The sequence below is a fragment of the Opisthorchis viverrini genome, assembly GCF_000715545.1.
Source record: "Opisthorchis viverrini unplaced genomic scaffold opera_v5_61, whole genome shotgun sequence".
Lineage (NCBI taxonomy): Eukaryota > Metazoa > Platyhelminthes > Trematoda > Opisthorchiida > Opisthorchiidae > Opisthorchis > Opisthorchis viverrini.
Genome location: NW_008751717.1, coordinates 122,655 through 135,570, shown reverse-complemented (window position 1 = coordinate 135,570; position 12,916 = coordinate 122,655). Strand labels below are relative to the sequence as shown.

The 12,916-nt window shown below is 40.4% G+C and overlaps 1 protein-coding gene across 1 annotated transcript in view; it reads left to right on the top strand.

Moving 5' to 3' along the window:
* The window catches only part of T265_13367 (hypothetical protein), a gene marked incomplete at both ends in the record, with an annotated part of 68,793 nt that overhangs the window by 34,303 nt on the left and 21,574 nt on the right, over positions 1–12,916 (top strand). Inside the window, 5 exons of the mRNA XM_009168601.1 lie at positions 551–676; positions 6,844–7,047; positions 10,189–10,521; positions 10,768–10,851; positions 11,438–11,509. Coding sequence (XP_009166865.1) covers positions 551–676; positions 6,844–7,047; positions 10,189–10,521; positions 10,768–10,851; positions 11,438–11,509 — 819 coding nt within the window. The remainder of the gene's footprint in view (positions 1–550; positions 677–6,843; positions 7,048–10,188; positions 10,522–10,767; positions 10,852–11,437; positions 11,510–12,916) is intronic.

Here is a 12,916-nt window from a genome sequence, read left to right as displayed (position 1 = left end):
TGAAGCTGGACTGTCTACACTGTAAAGACTAATGTCACAAGAAATCAATGCAGGAAAACATGGGGAGCTGTTTTTCCGGCAAATTGTGCTCCACGGCATTGGTTCCCCAGAGCAGCAATAAATATCTTCATTATTGTGCATTTTGGTGGGGATAAATCTGTCGTCTTGCAAAACGACTCCAGCATACTTTCACAATATTCAAAGGAGGCATTCATACTCTGTTCCAAGAAACAGCATGAAGGCGATCGATTGATTTTCATTGTCGACCTCCTGAACAAGAAACTGCTATCAGAGCATCCTGAGTTTAACTGTACCGGTATCCATTTCCCCACAATTTATCTATAGAATGCACTTGTTTTTTGTCATCTCACATCTCACGCAAACACGTTCGTACTCTGCATGAAAACTAGTGCACGCCGAGTTGTAAAAGTGTCGAAATGCGGGTAATCAAAACGTGTCCGTGGGTTTTTCTCATTCATTTGTTGTAAACTTTATTCAGAGCCACAAAATATTTCCATCGCATAGTTGATGATGAATTGTTAACTTTCAGATACTTCAAAGGCTCAACATGAAGATTGAAAGTGGGAAAACGATAGCTTTGGTTGGGACCAGTGGATCTGGTAAGAGTACCATCGTCAACTTGCTCCAGAGGCTTTATGATGTCACCTCTGGTCAGGTGAGACACACTGTTTGAGACCGATTATTTGGATAATATACGGGCTTCTTTGAAGGCGTGCTATCTAGTATCTCGTTTTTTTTAGTAGTCCTTTACAGTTAAGTAATAAAGGATAACAGAAACCTAGTATCTCGTTTTTTTTAGTAGTCCTTTAAAGTTATGTAATAGGGGATAACGAAAACCATAGAGCTCAGTGATAATATGTGGCGTGGTTAGTCTCCTCAATCTGGATTCCCAAGCACAAATATAAATACAAAAATGCCAACATGCAAATGCATATATACATATATTCATGTATATAGGCAGATATGAAGAAAGTTTAGGTCAAAAAGTAATATCGTCTTGGCCCTGGCGAATTTATCAAGCAATTCGGCGGACAGACTGACCAGTCGATTGTTTACTTATCTAATATTATGCCCATTGGGGATCAGCTGTCCCAGACAGCCATTACGCAAGAAGCTATGAAGCAAATGTATCTGGTCGCACAATTGGGATCCGGTCATAACTTCAACTTCAAGTTTGTTTTGAGCATCCACGTGGTCCATCCAGATGACAAATGAACATTTTCACTTAGGAGCACATACAATATTAGACTGACCCACAAACTAGACCGTAATTGGTGGCAAAAGTTAAAAATAAGTTACAATTAGTGATCGCGTTCGGGATAAAATGAAATACCGAATAATTTTTTTAATCCTGAGAACTTTTCATGCTTGAAGCTTTCTTATAGTCCGGGTGTAGTCAATTAATAGGCAATCCACAATAGTTACTTTGTGAGTGCCATTATTTGTTTACCAACAAATTTTTCCTGGTAAAAACTCATTATATTGGGAAAAACGGTCAGTATAATTGAACTCATAATTTGCTCAAAATAAGACCACAAACTAGGGGACCATAAATTCTTTCTGAACAGCAACTGACAACGCACTGTTCTACTGTTAAACTTTGGAAGTAATACTTGTCATTACTTGTCATTTGTGCAAGGAAGTATCAATGCCCTTCGGTCAGTCATTTCAGTCACAAAGAACGCTTTAGAGTGAGCTTGTACAAAACTTGAAGTCGGTCAGAAGCACTCTAAATGGCTTCCTTCAGTAATACACTGAATGAAAAATGCTATCAGGTCCGTGGACTGAGATGAGAAAATGGTCCAAGAGGATGTAGTTATAGGGATGTAAATTAATCGTTCATTGCAGACCAGAAGGTTACAATTGTCTACTGATCAAAAGTAAATCAACAAACTCTTTTGAGGGTTTTCGTGCTGCATGTGTAGTACACTTTACAATTCCCCTTTGTATTACTTGGACATCGAAAAAATGTACAAGTTAGAAATCGTGACAAAATATCGCGAGGAAGTTGTAACTTTATACAGCAGGCCAGCTCGCACCAGCAGTGTTTTATGATACGCCTGAAAACTGGAATCAAACTAAAATGGTCCTCGAGTGCATAACGTTTCATATTCGAAAACAATTTTAACCATGAATCATTTAGGCCTCCTGAACTTCTCGGAAAGGGAGAAACCAGGATTATATTCGTCTACACCCTATGTGATAGCCCATTAGTTCATCGTAACCCCATTCCATTCAAGTGCTTTACGATAATCTGTCGTTGACATAACCTTACTATATTACAGAAGTGATGTTTACTTCTCCGTTTGTTAAATTTCAGACTGCGATTTAGACCAGCGATTTTTAGACCAGCTTTTATCATGATCACTGTAGGCGAAAGTCGCCATCAACCTTTAAGGGAATACTACCTGAATCTTTATCAACCAGTTAAACATTTTTATAAGAATGATGGACTAACAAGCCCAAAAACATCCTTCGGGGCCTTATCTTATCTCATCTTCAACTCCCGTTTAATTAGGCGTGATTTGGATTGGTAATCTATGGTTGGATGTTGAGTTGGGCTGCTTACTTGGGAAACCCTTTGATCTTTCTCCACCGAGAAAGTCTTCAGCATTTTGTTCTGGTAACTTTAATTCAGTGGCTGCAAAGATTGTTTATCTACCATTATTGGCAGTCTGAAAAACACTGCAGTCCTAACTCACGCGTCCACATCTTGCAATATCCATAAATTCAGTAGCTGGGACATGCAAATTTGCGTTCTTGCACACTCAGTGCAATTATATGTTTTGCAAATTCAGACAAGGTCTATAATTAGGATAACTTGCGGCCTTAGTCCAAGGACATTAAAGGCGCCTCCTGGGAACAGAGCAGATTTGAACCGCCGCGTGTGTGCGATGAAATATCCTGCCCATCTACTTGATGCTGGCAAGAATTTTCAATTTTGTAGTCTCTAGATATGTGACAAACACTCCTGTACGATGGTCAATCGTACTAAGTTTTACGCTTAAACCAAAAGAACCATTCCAACCGATACTTCTCGGGTGTCTTAACCATAACTGTCGTTTCACAGTGCCTTCAGGATTTTTATTCATCGACAAAGATTATCATTTCTTTATAATGTCAAAACGTCAGTTCGATGATAAATGCACATCAGCGGCCTGAACATATGGTTACTCGTAACATTATCTCCACATTATCTGTTTTGTAGCGTTCTTGTTTTGCTGTCAGTTTCTCCGTCACGTCTCTCGTAGATTCGATGTAAGAGTAGGAGGATAAGAAACAGAAAGCCGATAATACTGAGCGGCTTACTATTGAGGAGAGTGTCACAGCTCGGGTAGCGTGGATGGGCGTTTGTTTCTCGCTGAGCTGGGCAATCCGAGTGCAGATGCTTCGACAGTATATTGTTAGCGAGCATAACTAAACGTGCCGATGAGTCGGTAGTTATGCTTCCAATGGGTTTGATGTCTGTCAATAAGCGTGCTGCTATGAAGGAGAGTGATGGTTCGATGTCATAATATTGCTGCTCACTTCATTCAACCACAAAAGTCCCTCCAGGAAACCAATAAAAAACTGCTTCGGAATAAGCCAAACACGGAAGGAATCATGAAACCCGAAAGTCTGCGCAGAATGTTAGACTTTTGCATGGATACATACTTTAACTTTAATGGACAATCATATCACTAACTGGAAAAGGCTCTAATACAATATCTCCAATATCAGGATTGATCACTGAGGCACTAGTGCAGAGATCAGAGCACGCGGTACTAGTCCAAACATATGCATCCACTAAGGAGATTATACGCGAAGATTCATAACGAAATAAGCAAAAAATGTCGAAGATTATTTTTGAAGAGATCAAATTTATTATCGAACTAGAAAGAAACAACTGACTACCACTCTTGGACGTTCTGATTTCGAGAAATGTGAATGGGAAGCTTGAATCTCGCGTATATCATCAAGAGACAGACACTACAATAGCAACCAGCCAATGAAACACAAGATGAATGGAATTCATACTCTTTTCGAGAGGGCAGAGATACACTGAAGCACCGTGGAAGTAGGGGTAAGGGATAAGTTCATTTGTTCCGAGTATTCAAGGACAATGTATATCAGAGTGTGCTTATCACAATGAGCCAAAAGCAGAGCATACCAAAACAGCAGCACGGGAACAACGAGCGACCAGAGAGATAGTTATACCTCACAACAAAAATATTTCCCAACTGAGATCAACGAGGGATCGTCGTAGCTCACAAACCAAACACGGAAACTAGTATACCTACATATCCAAACATCAAGAGCAGGAGAATAATAAATTCAATCCGAAAAAATAAAAACGGGAGGATATTTATGGAAACACGATACTTCACGACAGATTCGACCAATCGACCCTCCGAACTAGATCTGGTTTACACATTACTACTTTCAAGGGACAAATATCTCAAACCAAATACTGAAACAGTGTTGATGTAGATGGATATTTTTCGTTTGTCTGAGTTAGCATTCCTCCAAAAAACGTTTCAAAATCACACAGATCAAACTGTCAATGGATTGCATAATAATTTTCGTTGACATTGCGGGTATACATTGCTTGCCAAGTGGTTGATTGCGCTGGTTCATTAGCATTTTGGAATTTATGTGGGAACTGGGATAAACTTGCCTATCATCTCTTCAGGTTGTTGATAATAAAGCGCAATTAAAGCCACATGCCCTTAGGATTAGGATGGTGAACTGCTAAAATTCAAAAATACTATTGATTTCCACGGGGAGCAATGCTTTTGCTGTAAAAAGCTTTGGACAACGGAGCACATCATCGGTTTTTTGTGGGCTAAACACGCGCATGGTTTATACTAGAGGCTTGCTGATGGCCTGGTGCTGATAACGTCAAGAAGGTAGACAGTGACGTTCGATACACGCTGGGAAGAAAATTTTTCTATCTTGTAAGCTTCAGAAAAATGTGCTCTACATTTCTTGTTGGCTTATTGTTGTCCATATTGTAACACTGACCTCAGCTGAAATACCGCCTATTCTGAATATTTCGCGAGATACACTGATGCCGTTCAATGATTACGGTGATGAAAAAAGTTGATCTGAAAAAAGATCTCTTCTTACATCTGTACCGAACACTACCGTTTTATTCAAACCACTTTAAAACTGAATTTTTCTATCCTTTGGATTTCTCCTTACTGCAAAGCTCTCAGCAAGTATAACAGACTGCAAACAGAATGGTAGTAGTATTTCACGTACGATGCCCCTAACGTGGATGAGACAATAAATGCCCTAACTTACCTTACATACTTTGTTGCTTACAGACCAAGGCAAGACTGATGGCTTCGGATTTAGTTTTGTTTCATTGGGGCTGTAACCAAAGCAGTGCTTAGAAGGGTGTAAGCGGTAATTGACTGAATGCTAGCGAAGATAAAAATCACAGTTAGAGCATCCTAATAAGATTGAAGCGGTCCTCAGGAGAGAATAGATTATTCAACCGGCAGTACACAAAACAAACGAATGAAATTATGTCCATGCGTACTCCCCAGATTTGCCTCAGGCAGGTTTGTTTTTTATACCAACCATTGTTATCTTGGTGCCCATTGAACACTAAATAAGGCAACAAAATCCTTCTTATTGATCGGAGAACTGAAATCAGATTGAGTATGAATGATAACGCTGGTCTAACCGCTGGACTATTGCTGCTTCGTTCGTTTTTCTGAGTAAATTCTGTCCCTTAAAAAGGTTTGAAATGACCCAAAAAAGAACCGTGGAAACCACTTTTGAAAAAATCAATAATTAATCAAGTTAAGATTTTTCAGCTGCGTGTGCCTATTATATGTGAATGGGGCTTTGTAGTTTCGCGTACATTGCCCCATCACAAATTATTTTCGTCCTTATTATTAGTGCAAATAGTAAGCGACCATTCGCCCGAAGCTCAAACGTTTTTTCAGTGTGGAAGCGTTCTTGAGTGTTACAGGGTAGAATCTTGCCAACTCATTCAAAGATGCACCAAATGTGTCTAAGGGATTTTCTTTGGTAGTCGGATTGTAAACCACTGTATTTCCATATCATTTACCTTTATATCGCATTGCCGCCAAAAGCAACACATACGCTGTTTTAACCTTTGTCTTAGACTGTGATGTAATCTAAAATAAATTACTTTTTTGGAGCAAACGAGAAGTTAATCCTGAGCCCACACACAAGTGAGCGTTTTATAAATCTATAGGTTTCGCTGTCTTGCTAAGACTTTGCCAAACGTCACTAAAATACTATGAATTATAGTGTAATGCGCCAAAAGCCATAAATTAACAACAAAACTATGAACAAAAAATTGGACGCACCACAAGGACATCACACAGGCTCTTAACTTCTTTTAAATTATGGAAACGTAACGGAAAATTCAAATCAAATCCTGAAATGTTCGTGCTTCTAGATAAACAGTCAAAAACATCGTCACAAATGGTAGAGAAAGAAAGAATATGAATTAGCTATCTGTGACTGGTTTTACTTCGGTGATTACTATCGGGACGTGAAAGCTTCTTAACAAAAATGGTCTCTATTCGTGAGTGGGTTTTCATGACTGACAAATACCACCATCCACATTTAAATTTGTGTATATTATTTTGAACATTTTGTTGTATCTTGCACATCGTGCTGATATGTATCGTGATTCAAGAAGTTTGAAAATTACAGGAAGAAGCCGTTGAACCATAGCAGGAACCACACTCTTGAGCATCGTCCAGCCTTCCAATATATAACTTTTTCACGTAGTGGAACGTGTTATCATCCTTAACGTTTTCTAATCCACTGTTACCGCACTTCACACACTCGTAGATAACCATCGATGGTGTTGATATCCGGGATCTCGATTTGGATCACTATCTAGAACAAATTGCCTGTGTCCAACAACAACCGGTGCTGTTTGAAGACACAATAGCAGAAAATATTCGTATGGGTCAACTGAGTGCTACTCAGAAAATGATTGAGGAAGCCGCAAAACAGGCCAACGCTCATGAATTCATTTCAAACTTGCCAGAGGTGTGTATGGGTAAATTCAGTAGTAGATTTTTGTACTAGAGTTCAAAGTGCTCCTATAATTTTAGGAATAGGTCCACGTAATCACATTGCTGATTCAAACGTCCTTTGATTTCATAAAAGGTCATATCCTAGCTGTTTTTCTGGCTCTGAACATCGCTAGGTAATTTTCCATAAGTATAACGAAGCCGCACAGTCTGAAAGACCAACAACCGAACACTTTAGACAGTGCGCCAATGTCTACTGGCTGATACGTCCAGGCTTCTGTTTGAAGTCACCTATTTCGCTTCAGTCAGCAAGAAAGTAAGATCAGTAGATGAATACAGAATCAAGCATCATACTCATTTGCTGAAAAAGCACATCTAAGGTTGACTCACTACCTTGTAAATGACAGTGGAACATGCCACCTCCGCATTCCGGGACGACATCAAGGATCAGTCATCTAAGTGCTGTGTGTGAACTAACGTTAGTTAACGGCCGTTAGTTGTGCTCAGAAGTATGACTAAGTCCAATATGGTCATTTTTTTGTTAACAGCTATGTTCGGTAACTACATTTTTGACTCATCTTTTCGGCAAACCTTCAGCTGCTTCTACATATGAAGTACACCGTTTTTTTCTCGGTTTATTTCGCAGGACATGGCAAGTTACTTTTCGATGGTAAATGTCGAAATGTGAATGACTTGAAGACCAGCATTCCGTCCCAGAACATTGGAGCAGAGGATCTTAGGAGGCTGCCACAAATTGACTCTCACAGCCCATTAGAAGACAGTATAACAGGTGTACCAACTAATGGGCATAGTACGCAGCATAAGTAAAAAATGAGACTGAGAGAAACTAATCTCTTTCAGAAGGACGAAATCACAAAGCGAAATAAGCCGTAAACCATTCGGACACAGGGATATCCCTCACGCATCACAAGGACTGTTTTGGTGGAACCTGGACGGAAAACTTCAAGGGACCTTCCTTATAGATCATTTGCACTCACATTAATAACCTGAGATGGTGTTATCACTATCCAGAAGACCTAAAAGATAGACAGAAAGCGTAAATGTGCAACGACGTTTTCTTTGAAACAAACCATCCGTTATGAAGGATACTGTTAGCACGGTACCGTGCGTTTTCATGTGTCATAAAAAACCTACCACGTGGTATCGACCATCAGTTCTCCGGAATGGTCTGTCTGATCTCCTCCGGAAGCAATACTGAGGGTCATTTAATTGGTCGGTAGGTGCAAATGACTTCGAGGTATTTGGAATAGCTTGCTTCACGGTTCGTGTGCAGCACAGTTTACCGTTGAATAAGGGGGTTTCTGTCACCCAGTTCCAGATCGTTTTACCCAGTTCCACCGTTCAATATGGGATTTCCCCATGTTTTCTCCAAAAGAAGTAGGGTTTTTGAGGAACTGAATTTAGACAGCCGGAACCTGGACTCATTTTAAGGTAGAATCGTTTGTATATGTCAACCTCAATGGAATCAACAAGAGCAGTAAATCTGATCATGCCAGTCTTTGGCCAGCTAGGATCCTGGCAACCTGGATGACACACCGGCAAACTTTTATCCAATGAAGAATCTGATCCATCCGCACCGTGCTGATTATTAAAGGTTCTTTAATTTTTGGTATTTCGGCTGTTAGTTTGACGGCTTTCTTCGGCGTCTAGATTGTTAAAATAACCGTAATTTTCTTCTAACTAGAGGTAACGAGTCGTTTTGCACTGGTGTCTAAAATGGTACCAACAAGACTTTCAACAGAGTCTGCTTGACCGTGCTTACTTAACTCCCCACGTACTCATTTGACTGCTGCCAAAATGGGGCAAACCTGTTAGTTCTACGCCCCAAGATAAACAAGATACCGCTAAAGGGACCTGTTTTATCCTCTAATCGGCAGCCCTACGCAATTTAGGAACCTCCCGGGGTTTTCGAATCCGCGGCCTTCCGGATAGCAGTTGGAATGCTTAACTCTTAGGTTATAAGCAGCTTACTATTAGTGTGATTCCTTCTGAACTAGACAGTATTTGGAGACAGTTACATTCCAGTCACGTCGTTCTCCATTTAAAATTCCCAGATCTATCAAAAAATAAGTTACATGATGGGTAAACCTTTCATCCGAGAAAGTTTACACGAACAGCCAGTCAGCACGTGACTAGATCACGTGGATTCCGTAAGTAAAGGAGGGGCGACATTATGCACCAAAGTAGGAGTTAGTCGCACTGTTAATCATGACTGAATAAGTGTTCAAAAACTGACTTGAAGGTCGCAGTTCTTTACTTTGATTTTCGTGAGGCGTTCACTGCGATAATGTCTCGATAGAGATGAGATAACCACTAACTACAACAACCACCAACCCACCGCTACGCACCACCACGCTCCCCAGTAACGCACTGATGATGCTACCTTGATTGGTGATGAAACGTTTGCAATCAAATTGCCAAGCTCAGCGACCATGAGACGACCACATGTTATTCCTTGGTCTTCAGGGTGGAGTGGTTTCACTAACAGAATGAAATCCCGTGTAAAAGTTGCGTTTGTTCAGGTAACGTTCTCTTCCCATCTCTTCGAAATTTCATGGATGTACGTGGATAAGCGACATTTTTTCTGCTGGTATCAGTGGTAAAGTAGCCACTGAGAGTACCAGTGAACATGGATTCAGTTTATTTTTATACTTCCTCAAAGCAGCATTTTTGTGCCCAGCTTCATTTATGCTTAGCGCATTTTCCTTCAACAGCACGCAAGAAGATCCTGTTGATTAGAGATCTTCAACAAAGCTGATCTAAATGTTTAGCTTAACCATATAAGCAAGATGGGACCACACACGTCTTGTGCTCCTCCGCATATTTGGAAGCGAATTTTTGGATAGTCTGCGCATCCAATGTACATTCAGATTACATGATTAATACCCGATGGAAACTGGCTAGAAAGCCAAAACGCAGACGACGTGTGGAGTAATCCAAAAGAAACATTGCATGGCACGTATCCGCTGGTCCAGTTTTTTTGTTGGGTATTAATTAAAAATTGAAATCATTTGGAGTCTTAGCAAATACCAGTTAGCAGCTTTTCTGGTTGGACCGTAGGCTATGTTTGGGAAACGAGCAGAAACTGGCTGGCTGTACCGGTGCCATTTGATCACTTCAACATCTCTGTTTACAGGGCTACCAGACGGTCGTCGGGCAACAGGGCGAGGCTCTTTCAGGTGGACAAAAACAACGACTGGCTATTGCACGCGCCCTCATCCGAAATCCGAAGTTGCTGTTGTTGGACGAGCCCACCTCATCATTAGATACTATCTCGGAGAGGGATGTTCAAAGAGCTCTGGAAAGTGCTGTTTCCGGACGGACAGTATTGATTGTTGCACATAGGCTGTCCACAATTCGTCGAGCTGATTTGATTGTCGTAATGGAGAACGGCGTTATTTGTGAAACTGGAACTCATGACGAACTGCTGGCAAAAGAGGGGCTTTATGCAGCAATGTTTCGTGAAGCCGTATGTTTCCATGTCGATATATGCTATTAATTGCTTAGTCTTTGCATGTTTTGACGAGGAAACGTATTAAACTACTTCGTTAATTAAGTAAAAGAGGCGTGTAAGTTGTTCGGGACACAAATTACAAAAGATACTGTGAAAAATGAACTATGTCGCATTCTTCCAACTGACCGGAAATCACTTTTGTGTACTTTGTTTCCTACAATTTTGCGTAGATCTCACTGATAACTGTTGTCTTTGATTTAGGTCGGTTCGACTGGAGACGAATCATCTCTTGGATTCGACCAGATTAGCCATGAAGGAGTTTGGAAGCACAAACAGGACGCAGACGTGAGTAGCTGCTTCAAAACGTTTACTTACATAAACATAGCATAGCTTTCTGTCGAGCAGCGGAAATCTCCCTGTTAATATACTATTTACAAAACTCCAGTAATCGGGAATTTCCTACGCAGTAACCAACATGGAGAAAAACCCATTGGTGAAACAGGTGCCTGAAAATCGCCTTTTATTCTGCACTCTCATTATAGTGCGCATTGTGTGAATATTGTTTATTCACATTTAAAGAATTCTGTGCAAGCGCCCGACAGGTTAACTTAATGTGTCCAAAGAGGTACAAGCACTTCGTTTGGATAAGGTTGAGAACATGAAAAAAGGTATAACTCAAACAGAGAAATATCAGGGGAAGCACAATGTGCATAGAAGTTTTACTGTTGCATTCAAGTCCAATGAACGCCTATTCGTTTCCTCAAATAGCTAACGTAATTTATCTACGTTGGCTTAACTTAGCCCAATTACTTGCGGGAACAATGCACTTGAAGTCATCCAAGGTCCAAATGAACCCAAATGAAAACGATTCTTCCGAATGATCTTTGAATAATTGTGTCCCTCATTAACTGGATATATCTTCTTTTAACAGGCTACTTCAGTGTCCTGGAATGAAGGACACAGCCAGGAGAAATCGACTAGCTCAGTGTCCGTTATTTTAAGCGTAAGTCAATATAGAGATTGGTGCTCTGTATAGAATATTTTCTGCTCGCTTGCCTTACATCCCATACAAGCTAAAGTAGCAATCAAATTTTGATGCACTGAGAACATTCATTTCATTTTCATGAAGTTGGATTTTTCTCCTTGTAAACTTGATTTCGCCGATCCGTAAACTGAAGACCACTTCACCTGGACAGCATGATTAGAAATTTGCTATATGCTGTCTAAATTAGCTAACTATATCATCGGTCAAGCGTTCAATTTTAGGTAACCAACCAGATGATTACGAGCTAATAGCGCTCTTGAGATTCGTGAGATGTACACACTCTTAAGAAGGGAACAGTCTCAAGTGCTTATCGGCAATCAAATATAGACCTATTTCACTTGCAGGATGGAATCTTATTTAGCAAAGGAAATTTCATGTCCCCGCGAAAAAAAGGGTAGATGAGAAAGTCATCACCCCTGAGGTGAAGCCTATCTTGATTGAAGTTTTGAATGCATCAGCCAGTTAAGAAAACGGATGCCTGTTTGTATGATGCCATACTAACATGGTCAAAGGTCTGGTCCAAACTTTTAAGGCTGTATAAAACCTCTTTCTTGCGCCATACCTTCATGCCTTCATTGTTTCCTCGGAATCTCTCATATGAGTAGTGCCTGTCAGCTAGAGGAAAAGACATGGATAAATTCCATCGTCAATTAAGGAACGGAAACACAATTTTTTGCACCATGCCTTCATTGTTTCCTCGGAATCTCTCACATGAGTAGTGCCTGTCAGCTACAGGAAAAGACGGATAAATTCCATCGTCGATTAAAGAACGGAAACACAATTTTTTGCACTTTACACGTTATTGACAGACGGCGGCGTTCGTAGACAATGGCATCAATTCTGGTGACGTTTTTCCCAATCGCTCAATGAGTTAATTTATGATTTTTCGTTTCATGTCGGATTTTCGCTCACATTTCATAAGTTAGATATCGGCTTCACCGTTGATAATAAAATTGCAAAATGTGAGCTTCATAAGAGCTGTGAAAGCTGTGCTGTTTCATGTACGCACTAGTCCAAACGTTGTTGACCGGCAAATCCAAACCGGTTTCAAATCAACCATTACATCTTAGAAGAAAGCGTTATTTCGTACAAGACGTGATTTGAGGTAATATCGCATAGTGACGAATCGAATGGAGTGAAAAAGCGGCTTGTCGTATCACGCCTGATGGGTCGTGAAAATTGCCGACATTACAGATGACAGGGATATCTGCTGGATAATTCTAAACAACTAACTTCAGCTACTGATGAATTTATAAGTAATCCTCTAATTGAAACAGCTGGTTGCATCCTATCCACGTTACACCACCTAAGTGTAACAAATATTTGGTAGGGTCGAGCCTTCTGAGACTGGTAACAGCGTACTGC